General features: G+C 38.7%; 1 protein-coding gene across 1 annotated transcript in view; it reads left to right on the top strand.

The window, feature by feature from the left end:
• ATP10D (ATPase phospholipid transporting 10D (putative)) overlaps positions 1 to 21,852 on the top strand; it is a 45,081-nt gene that overhangs the window by 12,713 nt on the left and 10,516 nt on the right. The window contains exons 4-16 of the mRNA XM_040554939.1: positions 612 to 806; positions 4,435 to 4,639; positions 7,629 to 7,714; positions 8,832 to 8,938; positions 9,676 to 9,807; positions 10,802 to 10,929; positions 11,076 to 11,328; positions 13,897 to 14,132; positions 14,990 to 15,178; positions 17,180 to 17,798; positions 18,674 to 18,783; positions 19,682 to 19,808; positions 21,664 to 21,848. Coding sequence (XP_040410873.1) covers positions 612 to 806; positions 4,435 to 4,639; positions 7,629 to 7,714; positions 8,832 to 8,938; positions 9,676 to 9,807; positions 10,802 to 10,929; positions 11,076 to 11,328; positions 13,897 to 14,132; positions 14,990 to 15,178; positions 17,180 to 17,798; positions 18,674 to 18,783; positions 19,682 to 19,808; positions 21,664 to 21,848 — 2,572 coding nt within the window. The remainder of the gene's footprint in view (positions 1 to 611; positions 807 to 4,434; positions 4,640 to 7,628; positions 7,715 to 8,831; positions 8,939 to 9,675; positions 9,808 to 10,801; positions 10,930 to 11,075; positions 11,329 to 13,896; positions 14,133 to 14,989; positions 15,179 to 17,179; positions 17,799 to 18,673; positions 18,784 to 19,681; positions 19,809 to 21,663; positions 21,849 to 21,852) is intronic.

Below are 21,852 nucleotides of genomic sequence, written 5' to 3'. Positions count from 1 at the left end.
ACTTCTGAAAAGATCTGTGTTACTTGACCAAACATTCTTGAGTATCATCAGTCTTGGGCTAATTCTTTTCTGCATACCTTTTGCCGTTTACACTCATTCTATTCTTTGGATTATTGAAATATTCAGTACTGTTGGAGCACTGACACCCAGTAATCTGAAGTAGGATTTTCAGCTTGTTTCCTGCAAATATATTTTATCTTCTTCCCTCTCATGCCTTTCTCTGTTGACGTTGTTGGTTTTTTTCTCCTCCTTGGAGGACGGCCAATTTGTAAAGTTATGCAGGGAGGTTGCAGGACAGCTTACTTTTAAAAATGTGTTGTATATACGTTCACTAAAGCCTCACTAGAAGACACATACATGGAGGACAGGGCTGGAAATACAGGAATAATATTGCTTTCTACACCTTCTTATCACACGTATTAAGCAGCTGTCCAGCCAAATAATCTTTCGACTGGAAAGTGAAAACAGAGTTGTGGATACTTAGTTCTTAAATAGTACTTGGAGTAAAGAAATGATAAATTACTGCTAAGTTAAGTCTCTATACAGTACGGGGTGGGGGAGTAAGGATGACTGCTAACACAGCTAACTCTTGTGTTTGCTCTTTGTTTCAGAGTTGCCAATTTGTATTTCCTATTTCTAGTTGTTCTAAACTGGGTTCCTCTGGTGGAAGCTTTCCAAAAAGAAATTACAATGCTACCTCTAGTAGTGGTTCTGACAATTATTGCAGTGAAGGATGGTCTGGAAGATTACTCAAAATACAAATTGGATAAACAGATAAACAACTTACTAACCAAAGTGTATAGCAGGTAAGAGACAACAGACTTTCTGGTTTATTGTTACTAAACTGCTTATGAGTACATGTAAGAAAAAAAAATTGATAGCTCTTCTGGTTTACTTTCTGGATGCTTAGAGAATCACAGAGTAACTTGGGTTGAAAGGGGTGTCTGGAGGTCATCTATCAAGTCATATCCCCTGCTCAAAGGAGGTCTAATTAGGTGAAGTTGCTCAGGGAGTTGTCTAGTTGATTCTTGATCACCTGTTTTGGTAAATAGATATCAAATTAGTGTAAAATTTGCTGGAAAAAATACTCTGGATGTGGCCAGAGTGTTCATGCTTGACTTTGTATTGTTTTAACCAAGGTAGTTTGACTACTATTTTAATATCTTAAAAATTGCTGTAGGGATCACAGAAATTCAAGGGTTGCTAATTTGTCAATATATTGGTGAAGCTCACTAATGCTATCAGCATTATAATATTTTATTCAAATGCAATAACATTTCCTTAAAAAGAATAAGATCATTTTCAATTTGTGTGGATCACATAGTTTGGTACAGATATTAGCAGCTCTTCCACAGTGCAGGACTTAAATATTACAGACTGTAGGTGCAGGTTAGGAGTGGAGTGTGCTCATGGTGAGAGGTTTGCTGTCAGGCATTTATAATGTGTGGACAATTTAAAAAAAAAAAAAAAAAAAAAGGAGGTGTCAGGAAAGTAGACAGGTCGTATTATAAATTAGCACTGGCAAAAAATTGATTTTAGTGCATGTCAGTGGGGCCTACATCCCTCATGTTTCTTCTACACCTGTCATAAAAGGCTATTGCAAGACTCACTCAAAGCCTGTAAAGTACAAAGATAAAGGAAGTGTAGTGGACTCTTCTTGCTCTGTGGTCATGGAGGGGAACCGAGTGCATACTTGTTATCTGCTGTAGTAGCTGTCACAACCAACAGCATTGCAGAAGAAAACAGATTTGCAATTAGACATTTTAATGAGAAGGAGCTTGAAATCAAGTTTGGCACTACAGCACCTCTATGTTTGTGCTCTGACGTTAATGAATTTGTAAAAGACATGCCTTTTCCTAGTGAAGTCAAAGCACAAACAGAAAATAAACTTTTTAAAAATCTTTATCTGTTAGCTGGGTTTGCCAAGCCCTAGACTTTCTTTGCTGTAGACATGACCTTAATCGGCCTATGGAGAAGGATTGCAGTCTAGTAATAACTAACTATTAAATATATTGTTATATTACTGAGAAGATGGAATCTTTAGCTTTCTGGCATTTGCTATGTATTTTAAGAGCAAGCTCATAACCACAGAAAGCATCATAGAATGGTTTGGGTTGGAGGAGACCTTAAGGACCATGCATGGGCCCACTTCTCAAGGCTGTGCACGTCCACCTCAACGGCATCCCCTCCCTCCGAAGTATCAGCTGCACCACTCAGCTTGGCGTCATCTGCAAACTTGCTGAGGGTGCACTCAGTCCCATGTCAATGTCACTAATGAAAATATTAAACAGTACTTGTCCTGATACAGACCCCGGAGGTCTTCACACTGGTCTCCACGTGGACATTGAGCCTTTGAAGAAACAACTTCATGTTCTGCAAACACAAATATTAACCTAAACCTCCTTGCTGCCCTTATGAGTTCTCAAATCCTTTCCATCGCATTTGGAGGGAGAGGTAAAAGAGTGCTGTTGTAGAGTGACCAGGGAATTCTGTGCCACTTGGCATTGTCCACTCTTTGGACTCACTTTACCTTAGCTGGGAAAATTGGCCTACACAAAAAATCGTGTTGATATAGTTTTCAATACCAGAGGGGTGCTTCCAAGCAGAGAAGGTTATTAGTTTTCAGTTCACTCAATCTCCTGAATTGAAAGGTGTGTCAGCACCTTTGCAGATATAAGAAAGCAATAGCAGAGGTAACGTCAGACCAGACTCAGTTTGATCAAAGCTTAAGTCATAGCTTCAGTAACTATGAATCACATCCCATTCTACAAGTCTTCCTTCCTTTTTCCTCTATACGTTTATTCTTAGATTGTTGGGGTTTTGTTTGTTTGTTTCTTGGGGTTTTGTTAATTTACTTTAGAAATCTTTCCTTTTTTTTCTTTGTTTTCAAGGCAATGTATTGGTATGAAAAGTTAATTCCTGGAGTGTTTTTGAATCCGTCCATCTTCTGATAGTCATGGCTGTAGCTTTAATTAAGTTTTACATGCTTTCCATTGTGCCAGTTTTCAATATGTGTAGAAAATTAGAGATGAGCATCTTGAGGAGAAGCAGATAACTTGGCTTATGTTGGTTTAATTTTACATCGGCTTTTGTTGCTTCCTGGTTTTGCTTTGCTTGCACTTGGAAAACAATATGCCAACCTCCACCTTATCTTCACTAGAGATATTGTAATCAATATACTGGTTAATTGTGTGGACTTTGTGTCATCTCTTTGTAGAAGAGCATTTTGAAAGGATACTGTCAGATAATGCAGGTCTGAAACGTATGGATGCAAAGCTTGACGTAGGGAATATTTTCCTGATACTTTGTTGTTAGAAGTGTCAGAAGCATTTTGTATAGCTAGCACTTTGATTAAAGCTGGTAGATCAGTGCCAGTCTATACAAAATTGCCATATCACGCAGTTTGTTAGCTTATGTCTGCACATGGAAGCTAGGTGCACTTCCCAGCTCCCTGGTGTGACTCTGCTTCTCAGCTAGGTAGGTCAGAATGAGATTCGGGAAAGGAAGCACAGCCTGAAAGACAGCCCTGGCACAGCCTGGACTATTCTCCAGTCTGGTTGACTGATAAACTGTGGAGAATACATGCTCCTCCCTTTAAACATAGCTCTAGGATAGTCTGTGCAAGGCAGAAAAGCCAGGCAACTACCAAGGGTAGTAGTACTTGGTACCAAAAATGTACTGCAGCTAGACATGTATGTACAGTGTTTGTAGTAGCAGCTGTATTTGTTTCATCCCCTTATTGCACTATCCTACTACTCTGTGCCTCTAGCTAGCTCCTTGTTGCTTGTTACCTCACATTCTATTCACCACTCTAAACCTGATTACGTTTGCAATAAGCTGCTGTGATTACATAAAAGGAAAATTGTTCATCTCTGAGGACAGAATAACAGATATAAATGGAAAGTTGAAGACAGCACAAACTTCTGTATGTCATGCCTGGATATTTCATAATAATAAATAATTTTGACTATGAATTCTGAGGGGCCTGAAGTCTTTTTGACTTCTCTGAGTGTGAGAAGTAAGGTCTTCATACCTTATGTTCAAAAATAATAGAAAATATCTTAAAAGCCTATAAATACAAATATTTATGTTCAGAACGTTAGTGAAGTGGTTGCTGAATATCCTTTGTTTACTGGTAGATGTTGGAATAATGAAAATATAGGAAGCAAGTGGGCTTGAATTTTGAATAGAGCTAAAATAATTCTGGGAGGGGGACTGGAATTAATTCCCAGCAAAACAGGGCTGGGACCTCAGAGCTGATTCTTTGTAATTATATTCACCTTGACCTGATAGACCATCTCATCAGAGTTTTTAATGACTTGGAAGCATAATTTAATAATGAGAGCCATTCTCTAGTTACAATTTGTTTCTCTGAGCTTTCACTTTGAGTTTATAAAAACAATTAATTAATTAATATTTTTATATGCATTTCAGGAAAGAGAAGAAATACATAGATGAATGCTGGAAAAATGTCAATGTTGGGGATTTCATCCGGCTTTCACGTAATGAAATAATTCCTGCTGACATGGTGCTGTTATATTCTAGTGACCTGGATGGGATCTGTTACATTGAAACTGCCAGCCTTGATGGAGAAACCAATCTAAAGCAGAGGCAGGTGGTGAGAGGATATTCAGAGCAGGTGATAATTGTGCATTTCTAGTGGCTTAAGCAAGTTGACATGACAGACAGACAACTAAAAAAAAGCAGCCCTCTAGATTGTATAGTGCTCATCAATCCCCATCTGAAAACAAAATAAGCAGGTAACATAGTTTTAATTTGTTGGTTGAGTTATTTTGGAGCAAATATTTGTCTGCTCACTTATTCCAGAGAAAGAGGGCCCAATTTCAAGTGATGCAAGACAGTAAAAATAACTATTCAGGTAAATGTCAAGTAGTCATTTATGGTGTATATCATTTAATGGATGTGAAATTGGAACTTTTTGGAAGGGAGTTCTGTGCTACATAAAGACCTACAGAGAGGGACGGGTATATTCTTTTTTCACTGTATTTCCAAATGTATTTTTAGCTTCAATTCTAGTCTTTCAAGGATTTATAAAATCTTTGGAACTCTTCTAATTTTTCTGCTACAAGCCTACTGTGAACAGCATTGACTAGCTCATCTCTCCCTTTCAAGACTGAACATCACCAGCTCTTAGAGTTTCCACAGACCATGTAGTGATGAGAAATTAGTGGATATGTGCTTTTTTGCCTTTTTTTAAGTTTTGGCAATTTAGAATAGCATTATTTATTTATTTATTTTTCTGGAAATGCTTCAGTGACAATAGAAGGAAAGAAATTAGGAAGATAACTCAAGGGGCTTTGTAGGTAACAGCTGGAAGGTAACAAGGCACAGAACAGTGTCTCCAACCATCTTGGCTTTCCTAGAGAAATACACAGAACAATTGAGGACCTGTTCCCTAAGGATAATGAGTTATTTAGTGAACAAACTGACATTGCTCTGCTGCATTCAATGCACTCAAATGTTGCTTCTTAATGCTTTAAGAAGGGATTAATCTCCTTTTTCCTCCACACCTTGTATGGTTAGGTGAACCATGCGCAGATTCACTAGGGTGAGGAAGCTAATCTGCTAAATCACTGTGAGCAGTGAGTGTTTCCTTTTATGTTGTAAGAGAGGTCACAAGACTTAACTGTTCGGTTCCTTCTTACATGTTCAATGACTGAATCCAGTCCTAGCTGCAGCATCCTCATAGCTAATGAAGAGGAAAGTGCTGTCCTTTTCTTCTAGACAGCCTAAGAAGCCAAGTTGATAAAAGGACTTGCAAGTTCTCCTTTTCTACCTTAGTTATACACCACATTCTTATGCTGTATTGTAAAGCCATACAGTTTGTCAGAAGTACTTCACAGCCAAAGCAGCAAACCTGGCCTTGGGAAGCTGCCTCTCTCCTTTTTTCCAGTGAGACAGCCTATTGCAGGGACATTCATTTAAAGCTACCTTACTCAGTTCTTGTCTTTATTGTCCCCTTTCTTTTTGATGCTGCTTTAGGGACCTTTATGCAAAATCTAAGTAACATTTCTTCTGCCATAAAAAGGCTTCTCTTTTGTGCCAGGAAGCATAAGAAAGTGTCTCATGAAATAAGGCACAACATTTTCTACTTGCACTGTGTGATGAAAAGAAGATTATAATGAAAAAATATAGACCATACTTTTCTTATAGTCTGGGAAGATTTGAGTGCCCATACCAATATGTCTCCTTTTGGGTGTAGTTTTAGTCACCTGTGTTTTATACTGGCAGAGTGTAGGCATAAATCCAGTGCCATCTATAAGTTACACTCTGAGGTTCTAGGGTTGCTGTTTCTTGGTATATTGCAGGAAGCTGCTACCAGCAGCTTCACTGGTATTAAGAATCGTTTGACCAAATCAAATGGTTTAGTTACTCCCCTCCCCCCCAAAAAAAAAAAAAAAAAATTACTGTTGTAACATATTACAGAAATTTTGTATTTCCTGTACAGATAAACATAAGAAAGATCAGTGAAGACAGAGAGATCTTTCATAGATAATAAAATTTACAGTGTCTCTAGGTATCTGTCTAAGGCTACGTTCATACTGATTTTCCTGACAGTGCAGGAAGTCAATACAGCAAAATATAGCAAAATTTTTGAATCAAGACAACAAAGTATGTGCTAACAATAATATGTCATCTGAGTTTCAAATTCAACTTAAGAAGCTGGGTCTTTTCCTCACAGTTGTTGTTGTCCCAATGTGAAATCACCCAGCTGTGGAGGTGGAGTCATCTCAGAGACCCATAACTATGTAGAAGACGTTTTCAATTAAACCTGTGAATTATAGACTTTTCCTTGGGAGTTTGGCACCTTAAAATTGGTCATTCTTTTTTTCTAAAGAGCAGAACCAATGAATTCCCAGAGTCAGTGGAAGGTACTCAGCTTGGAAACAACTCTGTTACACCAGAGGCTAGATTTCCGTGTGTCCTGACTGTACTTATAGGCCATTAATAACAAGTGCAATTGCAGGTAATTTTGAAGACCTGGTCTTTTGGTTTTTCACTCCAGGCCGGGTTTTATTCTTTATTAATGAGAAAATGTGTGTCACTTGGCCTTTCTTTTCATGGAAAAGCTCACCTGCTTTTCATTCACAACATAAGCTTCTACTGTTCCATGAAAGCCCTTTCTTCGGTATTGGTAAGGTTTAATCATTGTTAAGAAGTTCTACCTGCTTTTTTTGTGTTAGTACAGGTAGCATCCTAGCCATGTTATCAAAATCAGCAGCTCTTTGGAAGCAATTCTTAGAAGACAGTGCTTCTTTTTTCCTCATCATGAAAAAAAATGTGGAAATCTTTGCTTTTCAGATGTTCTTACTGCATTTTTTTGCTGCTTCCTCACTCTTCCACCCATTTCCTCCTCTCTGGTGTTCCTAAGATACCAGCCTCTCAGCTGATACTTGCCAGGGTTTGACATTTGCTAGAAAATCTTTCTGTGCTGCTTAAGTCCGATATACCTGGGTTGCAGATCATTCACATCATCAGCCACTTAAATTATAGAAACTAAATTGTTAGATGGTGATATCTGAACCTGTGAATTTTAAGTTACATCATATGCGGTCTGAGTTCTTTTGTTTGTTTTTTTTTTTTTTTTTTTTCTCCAATAACTATAGGTCTCTGAAATTGATCCAGAAAAATTTTCCAGTAGAATAGAATGTGAAAGTCCTAACAATGACCTCAGTCGCTTCCGAGGCTTTGTGTAAGTAGGCTTGGTGGCTCTTTAAACAAATGTCATTTGCTTTGGTGCTCTCACTAATTTTCAGAAAACTTGTAATGTTTACTTTAAAAAAAAAAATGACGATACGCATAGAAGTCAGTTTGCACCACTACATTTCTGAGTGCAGCCCAGCAGGCACTGCTCCAGTAGGGCTTCCTGAACAGCTGATTGTAAACTGGAAAACACCACTAGTGCTTTCTGTTTCATATTAAATATTGTCAACATCTTAGTTCAGGCTGTTTTGCAATTCTGTATTCCATATTTGAATTGTCTGTCCTAAGTCTGCTTTTAATGACATGTCATATCTGTACAGTACTCAGTCTAGACTGTGGCCTGACTGGCCAAGCTGCTTTGCTCAGGGTTGGAGATGAGAAGAACTGGCTTCCTCTCCTACTGTGATGTGTTTTGTGTAATCCCCAGTGATTTGATCAAATTCCTTTTGCGCAGTATTGCTATATGTCTCTTCTCTTCTCAGAGGTCTGTGATTTTGTGTAGACAGTAGGAAAACAATTCTATTTCATGGAATGGCTGATTTCCAGTTTTTGAGAGGTATAATGTCTACATTCTTCCCCATGGCAATGAAATGTTAGAAATATGAAAAGAAAAAGAGCTATATAAAAATCGTAGTCTGTGAGGAAAAACCTTGACAAAAAGTGGGCATACCTGCATTGGAAATCTGCCACAGGGGTAAAAATGCTCACAGCACTTTTAAAATGGGATTTCAAATTTTGTTTGATTTTTTTTTTCTCATGTTGGTAATTCAAATAGAAGTCATTTGCTTTCAAACTTAGTGTTTGTCTCAAGGTCATTTCAACAGTGTTGCCTACTTCCCATATGCTATCTGGCAAATGTCAGGCTTGTAAAAACATGGAAATTTTAATACAGTGCTTACATACCAAGATTTTCAGAGGTGTTCTGGATGCATGTTACCCACTTCTTTTGAAAGGTTCAATCAGAAGCGTCAGAATGGTAGTCAGTGAGTAGTCGATTCTCCATGTGATCTGCTCCATAATGCATTTTCAAAACCTGACTGATATTTACTGGAGTCCTACAGACAGAGTAATGTGTTTTTTCTGTTTTGGTTTGTTTTTTTTTTCAGTGAACATTCAAACAAGGACAGAGTGGGCCTCAGCAAGGAGAACTTACTGCTCCGAGGATGCACAGTAAGAAACACAGAAGCTGTTGTAGGCATTGTGGTATATGCAGGTTAGTGACCACCTTGGCTTTCACAGGTTTCATTGTAAACAAGATGGAATTAGGTACCTTAAGAAATAGTGTCACACAAAGGCAAGGTAGCAGATTGCAAGCTTGAATCCAGCAGAAGGCAACTGTAGCTAGAAGCATTTAAGACTGCATGTCTGAATTAAGTTTGTTTCTATTTTAAAAATGGGAAGGCTGATACATCTGATTATTCATGGAAGGCCAGCTCTGCAGTATGTCCTTGTCCTCAACTGTTAAGTGCAATGGCAAATCTGGGTTTTGAAATGAACATAGAGATACTTGCCTTTCTTAGAATTATTTTCTGGTCCAAAATTGAAGTTAATGCTGTTCTTTAATACTCCGTATCAAAGGGGAGATGTTTCATGACTAGACCCTGTGATTTACTCAGCTAGATAATTGTAATGCAGGTGCAGAATTTAGTAGAAAATGTTAGAAATAGTATAGAAAATGTCAAGAATAGGTTTGTTTCTCTAGGAAGAAAAATTATTGACAATATAAAAGGTAGCGTAGGTGAGAAATTTTGGTTTAGCTTGTTCAGTTTTCTTTAGGACATAATTACTGTAGGACAGAATTACTGTAGGAGCAGTTAGTTGACTCATTTATAACCTCTTTTCACGTATTAGTTAACAGAAACGTCCAGTTTCCCAGAGCTTTAGAAATATAAAGGGATTTTGGTTCTAATATCTGCTAATAGAGAATGTCAACGTTTGTTGTGCTTACAGGTCATGAAACCAAAGCCATGCTGAATAACAGTGGACCTCATTACAAGCGCAGTAAATTGGAAAGAAAAGTGAATTCTGACATTCTTTGGTGTGTTCTGCTTCTAATTTTAATGTGTTTAACTGGTGCAGTAGGTAAGTGAGAATCTGCAGAGTCCTGCTATTTTCCCATCTCAGCCTACATTGCTAAGTGTTTTATTTTGGGGCTGCTTCATTTTAATGGCCCATTTCAGAAACTGACTTCACCTATATCTAATACTGTATCAGCTGGGGATGCTGCCAAGCTTTAGTTCATGTTGTCATGTTTAATCTGGAGAATGATCAAGTGGTATGTTCCTTGTGCTAGGTCTGGAATCCATTTCTCCAATTTGTTTTCTTTTTTTGCTCATTAATTGCTCTGTAAAACTCATACTTTTTGTTAGGATTGCTCAGGTAAAATGAGATGCATGTACAATATTGCAGGGAGAGGCTGAGTTTGAGTAGTTACAAGGATTCATATTTTAGGTATTCATTAAACAGTGAGCTTGAGTGCTGACATTTGAACAGACTAAATTTTATGATAAATCAAAAAGGTGTTTAAAAGATGTTTAATAAAAATTCAGGCTACACTTAATAAACATGTCTGGCATCTCAAAATGTGTTAGCTGAAGCTGCTTTTACAGCTGAGGTTTGAGTTTCTTATCATAAACTAAGCTCTCGATTTATACTGGATCTCTTCTGGGTCAGTTTTTATCTCACAAAGCTATAAACTGGCCAGAGTGTCTTGATGACATGCTTTTCAGAGGTTAATTGAAACCTGAACAAGCGAAGATGGGACATTTAATAGTTAGAGGTTTTGTGTTGTTTTTTTAAAAAAAAAAAAAAAAAAAAAGTTTGTGACCTGTAGTTGGTATTCTCTTAGTTTTGAGATGTACTGTGTAGATGTGCTGTTGACACCAACGAAGTAAAGCTTTTATTCATGTGTGTACTGACACTTAATTCATTTTAATGGGGTTCCTGTTGAGAAAAAAAATGAGGAGAGAAAATAGTAGTTTAGAAAGAACTGCAGAGTATAACAGCTAACACCATGACCCTGAACTGTGGTACAGTCTACATAACTCATTCACTTTATCTTGTTCTTGTTTTCAAGGCCATGGAATTTGGTTAAGTAGGTACTCGGAAATACCTTTTTTTAACATCCCTGATCCAGATGGGAAATCGATTCCTCCAGCGTTAGCAGGGTTCAACATGTTCTGGACAATGATCATTTTATTACAGGTAACTTTGGTTGGCTTTGAGCATGGGCCATATCCTGATCTCATTTATGTCCTTGAAGTAACTGCCTGGCTTCAGTAAAATTACTTCATGTTTTTAACTAGCCAAAGAAGTTGTTTTCATTTAATCCCCTTGTTTTGTTTTGGTAGGTCTTGATCCCAATTTCTCTCTATGTTTCAATTGAGATTGTCAAGTTGGGACAAATTTATTTAATACAGAACGACATTGATTTTTACCATGAGAAAACAGACTCTACAATTCAGTGTCGATCACTGAATATTGCTGAAGACCTTGGCCAGATTCAGTATATCTTCTCTGATAAGACTGGAACACTCACTGAAAATAAGATGGTTTTTCGGCGATGCAGCATTGCAGGACAGGAGTATTGCCATGAGGAAAATGGTAAGATATTAAACCGATGCTCATGACATGTCCTTTTTCTGTTCTCAGAGAAGCTAAAAGTTTTGACGAGGTCAGATTTTTATGAAATTTGTGTGGCGATATGCACTCACGGAAGGTGTGAATTCAGACTGGTCCTACTTGCATCTTTCCTCATGGTTTGGATCATTTCATATACAGTGTTCCAAGAGGCTTGAAGGCATATGTAAGGTGCTGCTTTGCATATAGTTAGATTTGTGCATATTTGATACCACAAAAACAAATACTCCTTACTTGATCTGGAGAAAATCAATCCTATGGCATTTTGGTTCTCTTCTTGCAATATTCGGAAACAGACCACTGGAAAAGCGCCTATCTAGACTTTCCTCTTTCTTTTAAACAAGAGTGCCAATGCTTGCCCAACATCCTCTTCAGTGCTATAGCAGTATACCACCTTTATGTATTATATTTTAAAGCTCCAGTTTAACATGCTGTTTACTTTGAGAATACAGCAACCCAAGTCCATACATGTTGAAGTCAAAGCTTTAACAATAATATTAAGGTACAAGTCAAGCAGATGTGTGTGCATGTGCATGTTACGGCTACAAAGGTAAGTACGTCCTTCAAAAATAATGAATGTTGTATTCTCACTTAGATTTTTACAAACCTGTTTTAGCCCAAAAGTCAAAAAGCAGTGTTACTGGATAGTTGCTGCCTCATTGTCTAATTAATATCCCTCAATATATGTTTCATGGAAGCCTACTTTTGAAGCCTTCTGGGAGCCAGGAGAATATTCAAGTCCAGACACAGGAGAAAGTTATGGAGAGTTACATAAAGTATTTTATCCAATTACATGTTTTATTAACTAGACAAAAACAGATTTTATTACCATTACTGTATGTAAGTACTAGTGACTGCAGACATTTGCTCTTTCACGGGTGGGTAATGCAAGTATTCTTTCTGAGATCAAAGATGAAGTGCTGACAGGTGGGCACATGAATCATAACTGTGTATTAACCTTTCCCCTGTGGTTTTGGTGGTTTTGCTGCCAGATGGAACTGCTCACTTTCTGTAAGCAAAAGGCACACCCTGCTGGCCACCACAGTGAATCACTTCAGTCCTTCTTTTGTTTATTGTCACAGGAACAGATGATTACAAACCATTTTAATAATTTCCTCATGGATTTTGAAAATTATGTGGTATGGTTGTCCTGATGCTTCTTGGGCTTTGCGTAATTGTACTGGGAGGGATGACAAGAGCAAAGTGAGAAGAACTGTCCTTAATTTTCAAACTTGGTGAATGAATAACTTATATAAAAAAGTATATTTTCAGAGTATTTCCTAAAGGAACAAAAAGCATTTCAGAAAAGATACATCAAAGACTAGTGAGAATGATTTAGCTGTGGCTGCTCTAGGTCTCGTTGTGCCATGGGAAATATGCCTACCAAAAACTTCCCCTAGGAGTTCACTTCAGTTATCTTCCAAAAATACCAACGTGTTTATAATTATGTTTGTAATGATTTCCTGTTGTACCTTGGCTTTTACCTGGAAATGAAACATGTGCTTCTTCCTAACCAATCTAGAAATTATGTGCCCTGAAAATCATTCTAAAAAATGTTGGAGGTCCTGCATTTAGCTCTGATTTACACTTGTTCGGTTGCACAAAGCTGCCGTTTGTAAGGCTCCTTCTACATGCGATAAGAGTTGCACTACAAGACAGTGCAGTCTTTTGCATACAAATCACTTAGTCTGTAGAAATATTTCTGTATTTATATCTGTGTTGCCCAGGATAAAGGGATGCACATGAGGGAAGCATACAACAGCAATGATTACGATGTGGTATAATGCTCCGTATAAGTGCCCATATGCAGTGTTCTGTCCAAAGTAACACGTGCCTTTAGACCTTGGCAGCAGAACAGTGATGTTATAAGTGCCACATTTGTTACTTCAGACAGAAGTGCATAAGTGGATGTGTGTTGTCCAAACCTGTCTGTACAGACATGTTGTTATCATTCTTTTTGAAATTTTTTAACGTGTCTTCAGGACTCCCAGTCATGGCCAATTCATTACTTTCTCAGGCATTCTATTCTAGAGTTTCACATCTCTAGCAGAGTTTTACTGCTATCTAATCTGAGTTTGTCTTGCCACAATTTAGGCCCATTGTGTCTTCTATTGCTCACAGTATGCACAGAAAATAAGCTATTTCCTTTCTCTGTGCAATTGCACATTATGTACTTGAAAACTACTGTTTGGTTCCCATCAATGTTTCCTTCTGGAGGCTATGTAACTCCAGATTACTCTGGTGTTTCCATGTAGCACATTTTATCTAAAACCATGACCACTCATGACTACACATGACCACTTCCTCTTCTGGATTCTCTCCCATAGACTGTCCCTCTTGATGTGCAGTGTCCCAAACAGCAAGTCAGTGAGATAGCTTATTATGGTTTGATTTTTAATAAATGGTGGATTATTCTTAGCTATGTACTAAATGCCGTATTTTAAAATCAAGTTTTATTCAAGGAGCCTCCAGACTGTTTTAGACAAATTTCTTTTTGCTCATGGAACAATAATTTTCTTTCCATTTCTATAGCAAAGAGGTTGGAGTCCTATCAAGAGATGGATTCGGAAGATGAGGATTCAGCTGATGCGCAATATGCTTCCTTGAACCATATGTCAAAAAGGAGGGGTCACAACTGCAGAGCTGTGAATGAGTCTTTGAACAAAACGTCTTTGGATCAGTTATCTGGTAGTTACCCTGTGGAAGGAAGGGACAATTCAGCAAGTGATGTTCCCCATGCAGGACATGTTGCTTTCAGCAGCCGTATTGTAAGTAAAAGTTGTTGGTTTTGATACTGAATTTCTGAAGAAAATCATGAAGGAACATCTTTTTACCTCCATTTGAACAGAGTGTTTGTCATATAGGGGATCCTTTACCTTCCATCAAAATGAGAGCTCCAGTGATTGCTTGGCTGCAATCCCCTGTTTGCAGCTGACATTGCAGATGTTCATTGGGTTACAAAGACGTATGCTTTGATTCTTGCTGGTGTGATTCCATGATCACTCCAGCTAAAATGGCCAGTTTCATCTTCAATAACAGTTTGTTCTTCTGCCTTAAGAAGTTTCAGGATTTTGTTTTGATTTTAGTAAGAAAAATCCAGATAACCAATATTTATCATACTGCACTTAATGGAGATTACCAGGAGTAAAAACTCTGCTTCTTTGCCTGAAGGTGTTTATTAAATAGCATTGGTCTTAATCTCTGTTGGAGTGCCTATGAAGTAGGTCTCTACTGATTATTGTCCAGGCCTGTAGTTTGCTATTTGAAACAAACTAGCACAAGGCAGTGAAGAGGTCAGAGTATTGCTTTATTTCCTAGTATAACTAACTCAGCGTCTGACAGGAATGGCTCTTTACTTAGGAAGTTGTATGAACATCTAAACTTCATTTGTCTTTAACTGATTTTATCTCCAGAGACTGAGATTAATTTGAAAGCTTCTGCCATTGGTTTCTTGAATCAGCTGTCATTAGTGTCTGGGGAATGGGGAATGATTATTTTCTCCTGATATAGTACTTTTTAAATAAGTCTAAAAAAAATTCACAACACTGAAATTGTATGTGCAAAAATCAGTTGGGACTTCCAGGGTTTATATCCTAATTGACAGTTCTGTTTGTTTAATCAATAGGAAACGGATGTTGTACCAGACACACAACTGCTGGAGAAGTTCAGTCAGATTTCTTCTCATTCCTATCAACAATCAGAAGATGCCATCAGCAAGTTATCTTTGGAGACAACGTACATCATTGACTTCTTTCTTGCTCTGGCAATCTGTAATACTGTTGTAGTTTCAGTCCCCAATCAGCCACGTCAGAAGGTAAGAAAGTATATTCGTCTATATGGGCATATTTATAAGTAAATGAGTTCCCTTTTGGTTGATTACAAAAGGAAAAAAACAATTAACTGGCATTTAAATGCTGGCAAGTTTCTTCCAATGCAGAAAAACTTAGATTGAGTATTTTTTCTTCTGCATATAAATTGTAGAATCCTAGAATGGTTTGGGTTGGAAGAGACCTTAAAGACCATCCAGTTACAACCCCTGCCACGGGCAGGGACACCTCCCACTAGATCAGGTTGTTCAAAGTCCCATCCAACATGGCCTTGAACGCTTCCAGGGATGGGGCATCCACAGCTTCTCTGGGCAACCTGTTCCAGTGCCTCACCACCCTCTGAGTGAGTTACTTATATCCAATCAGAATCTACCCTCTTAATTCAAAACCACTACTCCTTGTCCTATGACTGCACTCCCTAATAAAGGGTTACTCCCCATCTTTCCTGTAGGCCCCCTTTAGGTACTGGAAGGCTGGAATAAGGTCTCCTTGGAGTTTTCTCTGGGTTGAACAATCCCAGCTCTCTCAGCCCCTCTTCATAGGAGAGGTGCTCCATCCCTCGCATCATCCTCGTGGCCCTCCTCTGGACTTGCTAAACTTGTTCAGTGATACCAGTGTGGCTAGAGCACTTGCAGTGAAGGCTGAGGCAAAAAAAATTGTTGTGTACCTCAGCCTTCTGATATATATAAATCATGTAATGATATATATCTGTTGACTTCATCTTTTGAAAAAAATAAATAAATCTGTGGCATGTACAGAACTAGATTTTGGTGTCCGTGTAGGTAGTGAACTTACACTCATGGCTGGAGACTTTTCCAAAATGTACCCTGTGTAGAAAAAAGTACCACGTAGGTATAAAGAAGCCTGGTATTCCCAGACAAGTCAGCATAGTAGGCAACCTACAGGTGCAAGTGTGGATGGGGCAGCTATTTGAAAAATACTGTACCCAATCTGCATTTAAGAGTGGTGTAGGAAGCTTTACAGGTGAGGTTTTCATTTTTTTTTAAATAAAATTTCTGGATGACTTGTTAGCAGGGGAAAAGATCTCCAAGTCAGTGGTAGCTGGACTGGGAGAAGTAATATGGCATAAGGTTTATGAGTTCGCAGTTAGGGAATGAAAAAAACAAAGCTCAAGGGAACAGAAGTTTTCAGTGTTCCCTGAGGGAGAGGCGATGAAAGGATGTTCCTAGCCTCTGTCCCCATGATGCTGAATAGAGACACGCTACAACTCGCATGCAGCTGGGAGAGAATTGAAGCCAGAGTCTAAGTCTTTCATTTCTTGATTCATTTCAGTGGCAAAGGATAACGTGCTTCTCAGTGATAACTCATGCTTAACCCTTCAACAGTAATGAGAAATGAATGTCAGCCATGCACACTTTGTTCCGCATTTGTAAGCTATTAGCTGCCAAAGTGCTTTGCATAACAGTAAACCCATTATTTTGTAACACTGATCGAGGGCAACTGACTTTTGTTTTAAATTCAGACACACACACACACAAAAAGTATTGGTAAGGTACTGTATTTTAACATTATTTGTAGCTAACTACTGTGAGGAGTGTGGAGTTGGTTTATTCTTCACAACTATCTTTCCAATTCAGAACAAGAATTAAAGTGTTTAGTTCCATTTGCCATAACTTTTAAAAGTAATAATGTCATACTGACTTAAGCATTTCTAAGGAGAAGTATTACATGGAATCACACTTGGAATACATGCAGGTGTCAGATCTGAAGTATTTCTACGGTTCATGTGGTTTCGATAGGTGAAGCTCATACAGAACCTGTTTTCTGTACTTACATGGTAATATGTGTAATTGAGCTAGCCATTTTTAATATAAGCAATCAAAATCATCCTAAATTTTAAATCACTACATTTGTTAAGAAACATACATACTTTGCTTACAAACTATGTATGTTTGTAAGAACTGTTCTTCTTTAATGAAATAACATATGAAGAGTTTAAGATCTATACTTTCTCTTTTCTGTTCCAGATGAGACACTCTTCACTGGGTAGGATGCCTATTAAATCCCTTGAGGAAATCAGGCAGATGTTCCAGCGGTTGTCAGTCCGGAGACTAAGTTCCTCCCCACTTCCAAGCATAAAAGAGTCGTCATCTGAAAGCCCAAATAGCTTTGTGAGCAAACTGTCTATTTTTAAAATGAAACTGGCTTCACCTGCTTTGGATGGGGCTGCTCAAAGGGCTGCTGAGCCTCACAACCCTGACAGCCCAGAAAATCCCCAACTATCCGAAGAACTAGATATGGTGAATGTAGCTGCGGGCAGTGAACACCACAGTGCTGGGTCATCTGTTAAAGGGTCATCTCCCTTATCCAAACTGTGTTACGAAGCTGAGAGTCCAGATGAAGCTGCCTTGGTTCATGCTGCTAGGGCTTATAAATGTGTTTTACAGTCTAGGACTCCTGATCAAGTAACTGTGGACTTCACAGGTCTGGGACCTTTAACATTTCAGCTCTTGCATATCCTGCCTTTTGACTCGGTGCGAAAAAGGATGTCAGTGGTGGTTCGGCATCCAGTCTCCAACAAAGTGGTGGTGTACACAAAAGGTGCAGACTCAGTCATGATGGATTTGTTGGGAACTGCATCTGAAGGTATTTGCAGAACTTTTAATTCTTTGCTCACCTTTGTCATTCTTCAGAACGGTTGAACAGTCTTTAGTTTCTAACTGAAGGTATTAAAGCAAAAGTATTATGTGTGTATGTAAGAAACGTACCTACATATATTTAAGTTCATGAGCTGTTCCAAGGGATTTTTTAATGTTTGGAAAATAATAGAATTGAATCTGTAAAGGTTCACAGTCTGCAGGAGGGAGTTTGGTTTCTATGTTCCATGGCTTATCTCAGTGAGGAAGAGGAATGTTCCCATTCCAAGAGCATATTTTAACTAACCCAATATTAGACATATAAGGTCTAGACAAAAAGCCTCTGCAGGCCATGGGGTGGAAAAAGAACCTCTAAAGTCTGTGTCATCTTATTAGGGGCATAATGTCATATCTGGAGCTATCCCTCCTTACTTTGACTTTCAAGGTAAACTTGGAATCTGACTTCTGCATGTCCAAAGTTAAATGAGTCAAATGGCTCTCTGAATAGTCCACTTGTTAATGGTAATTTTTTTTTAAAAAAAAAGCTTTTCCGTGGCTACCCTTTTATCTCCCTCCCACTACACCATTGAATACAAAGCTACTTTGATGTCTGTGGCCCAGTTCATTTTAGAAAATCATTTTATTTTAGAAAAACATTTTGATATGCTAGTGCGTACAAAGACATATCAGTACCAGACTGGTTCCCCCACTGCTTGTGCAAATAGGCACACTGCCTGCTTACTAAAGATACAGTCACAGTACATCATAACAGTACATCATAACATTTTGATATTTTTAAAGCACATTTAGACCTTCAAAATTTTCTAGTAAATTTAGTTTAAGAATGCAAATTTAATTTGCTTTCTTTGCTTTTTTTTATAACAGTAGGCACTAAGAATTCAGAAATGGAACAAAAGAAGATTAAAGAGAGAACTCAGAAGCATTTGGATGACTATGCCAGAAGGGGACTGCGCACTCTTTGTATTGCTAAAAAGGTATTGACTTTTTTTATATGTGTTTGTAAGAATGTTTATTTACAGTCCACGGCCAACAGGAGTGGTGTCACCAATGGAGCAGATCTTACAACTTCTGAACAGATGCTCCCATTGCCACATTTCATTTGTCCTGAAATTCTTTCAGCAGGAATTGTTAAGTTGGCACAAATCAGTTAGTTCAGTTAGGTTGGCTTAGCTGTTGTCAGTGTAAGATGTCAGATAGCTTAATAGTCTAATTCTAAAACTGGGGGTGTAAGGAGACCTGATTTTTTACAGGAGTCCTGAGCAGGTCTCCTCATATGAAACTTGCCCTGGTTGGAATTTTTTTTCCAGACAGAGAAAACAAATTAAGTCAAGCCTGTTTGGGTTTCACACAGTTTGTAGTGTTAAAAGATCTGGATGCAAAACCAAGTGATGTTTTGAGATTCCATTTTAAATTAAAGCTGCTCAGAAGTAAAAATCCATAGGAATTGAAAGAGGCAGGAAAACTCTTTACAAACCCTCATGCAAAGTGGAAGCACAGGCTGTGTAGCTGTACAGGCTGTATATAGCTGTGCAGTGATTCTGTGGCTGTGTCAGTGAGGCAATTAAAGAACAGTAGAGAGTATACTGTGATCCTTGGCCTCCCTGCCTTCCATCTAAATGGAAATATATCAAGCAGCTCCAGGTGCCTGCAAGTTTCTAGTATGCAGCCTGACCTGTGAAGCCTGGCAAAGTAATCTAACACTATGAACATCATCCTAAGTCTGTGGGCACCCTGGGGCACACACGTACTGCACTGTCGGGCTGCCTGGCTAGGTTTAGTATGTGGACAGCAGAGATGGCTCTGAGGATATTTTGCAGGCACATTTGAAAATGAAATGTAGGTACATCCTGTGTGTTTTCTTTCCCTCTGTAGGTGATGAGTGATGAGGAATATACAGAGTGGTTAAATCATCATTTTCTAGCAGAAACCAGCATTGACAATAGGGAGGAGCTGCTGCTCGAATCCGCCATCAGGCTTGAGACCAAACTAACTTTGCTTGGTAGGTAGGAAATGCTGTAACTCACGGGAAACCCCTTATGATGGTTATAATCTGAACTTACCTGCAGAGAGCTGTATGAACCTCAACTTGTGTAATACATAGCTTTCTACAGATCCTGAATTTATTGGCACTCCTGAATTTTCATAAATCTGGTAAGTTCATTTGAGTTGCAAAACGCACTGAAGGCAGCTGGTGGTCTTCTGTTGTTTATAAAGGATAATGTTTTGCTGATTTTTTTATTATTCTTTTTTTCTCTTGTGCTTACTAGACTCTCTGAGTGTCATCATAATAAGCATGTGAAATGGTAGTAAAAAAATCCCAGGCCTGCCAGGGTAAACACAGGGATCCCACTTCTGGGCATGTTTTCTATCATTGCATATCTACCATGCCCTAAATTTAAGATAGTGAAACTGTCTTCTGTTGGATTAAGAGATGGAATACCTCAGAATGGGAGTGTTAAGTGTATAGAGTGCCCAAGTTGAAACAACTACTTTTTTCTCTCTTCCCTTGACATCGACAGTGTCTGTCAGAGGAGCTTGCATCAAGTGAATTCCAGTGTCTTCCTTCCTACCTCTTGTTTTGACTTCTGACTTGCATCAAAATAAAAGCAGAGTGCAGAGCAAGGAGCTGGAGATTTTCATTTCCCAGGTGGCCCATGGGCATGAGCTCTATGCCCTTGTTGGCAGCTACCTATTGAAGAAATTGCTATAGCATCAGAAGTCTGCCTGACCTTTTGGCCTTTAGCCATCCAATGTGACAGTCAGCACTTGATATACTAATTGCTCACCAGAATCCTTCACTAGAAACACAGTTACAGGAGAGGCTTTGCTGAGGGTTTTTTTATTGTTTCTTTTCGGAATGAACCTAGCTGTAACTGGCTGGAGTTTCTTTCTGAGAAACTCTCTTAGCTTGAGTATGCTTCAAGCCAAACCATGTCTCCTGGTTATGATTTAGCACTGTTTGTACTGAAAACAATATCACTGTACCATACAATCAATATCACCTGTACCATATCATAGGCATCGCTGAGATGGTTTTGCTTTATGCTGATGTCATGTTACCTTATTGGTAACAACAGATTTTTTAAGCTCATTTTAGGGACATGGGTCTGCATGCTGTGCACACCAGAGAAGAGGATATCACTATTAAACATATTTTTGTCAGCAGTCTTTCTGTGACTGCTAAGACACAACACAGTACAGTTTTACGTATTATCAACTGCAAAGCTGATCCAAGATTCCATTCTCCAGTTGTTTTTTTGTCTTCCTCTGCATCGTTTTTGGAGGGATGAGTTTGTCAGTTTGTTTTTGCCCTTAGACACACATCCATTTCCTGTACTAGGAGACATGTCTGGGAGAATATTTTGCCAAGAACAGCTATTCACCAAGCTTATAAAATCCCTGCCAAAGCCAGGAACCTGGGAGGAGAACCAAGTGACAGGCAACTTGTCCTCTTCGAAGTGGGGCTTAACATAGGAAGAATCAAGATCGTACGTGAAAGAAAGTTTCATGTAGTCTGAAGCTGGAGGGAGTGGGAATAATGGTGTATATCTGTCAGAAGCAGCCTGGGAGTCTGCATCCCACAGCCACTGTGGGTTGAAACAACCATGAGAATCAGAAAGGTTGTATTAAGAGGGTCTTGTGAGGAGCTGGAGGCCACAGAGGATATGTGTCAACAAGCTCGCGTGTGATGGGCTTTGGGACAGAAAGGTGAGGAAGGGGGAGATTCCTAAGCATATCCCATTAGAGTCTGTTTGGGGTTATGGATACTCAAAGGGACCATCTTGTTCTGTCCCTCTTGCAGTCTTGGTTCTGGAAATACATCAGCACTAATCCTTCTGTTTGTCTAAATTAAGGTGCCACTGGCATTGAAGATCGGCTGCAGGACGGTGTTCCAGACACAATACAGGCATTACGGAAAGCGGGAATAAAAATATGGATGCTGACGGGTGACAAGAGAGAAACAGCTGTCAACATTGCCTATGCTTGTAAACTGCTGGAGCCAGATGACAAAATCTTCACTCTCAAATCACAAAGTAGAGTGT

Source organism: Cygnus olor, chromosome 4 (assembly GCF_009769625.2).
Source record: "Cygnus olor isolate bCygOlo1 chromosome 4, bCygOlo1.pri.v2, whole genome shotgun sequence".
Classification (NCBI taxonomy): Eukaryota; Metazoa; Chordata; class Aves; order Anseriformes; family Anatidae; genus Cygnus; species Cygnus olor.
This window is presented reverse-complemented; position numbering and strand designations above follow the sequence as displayed.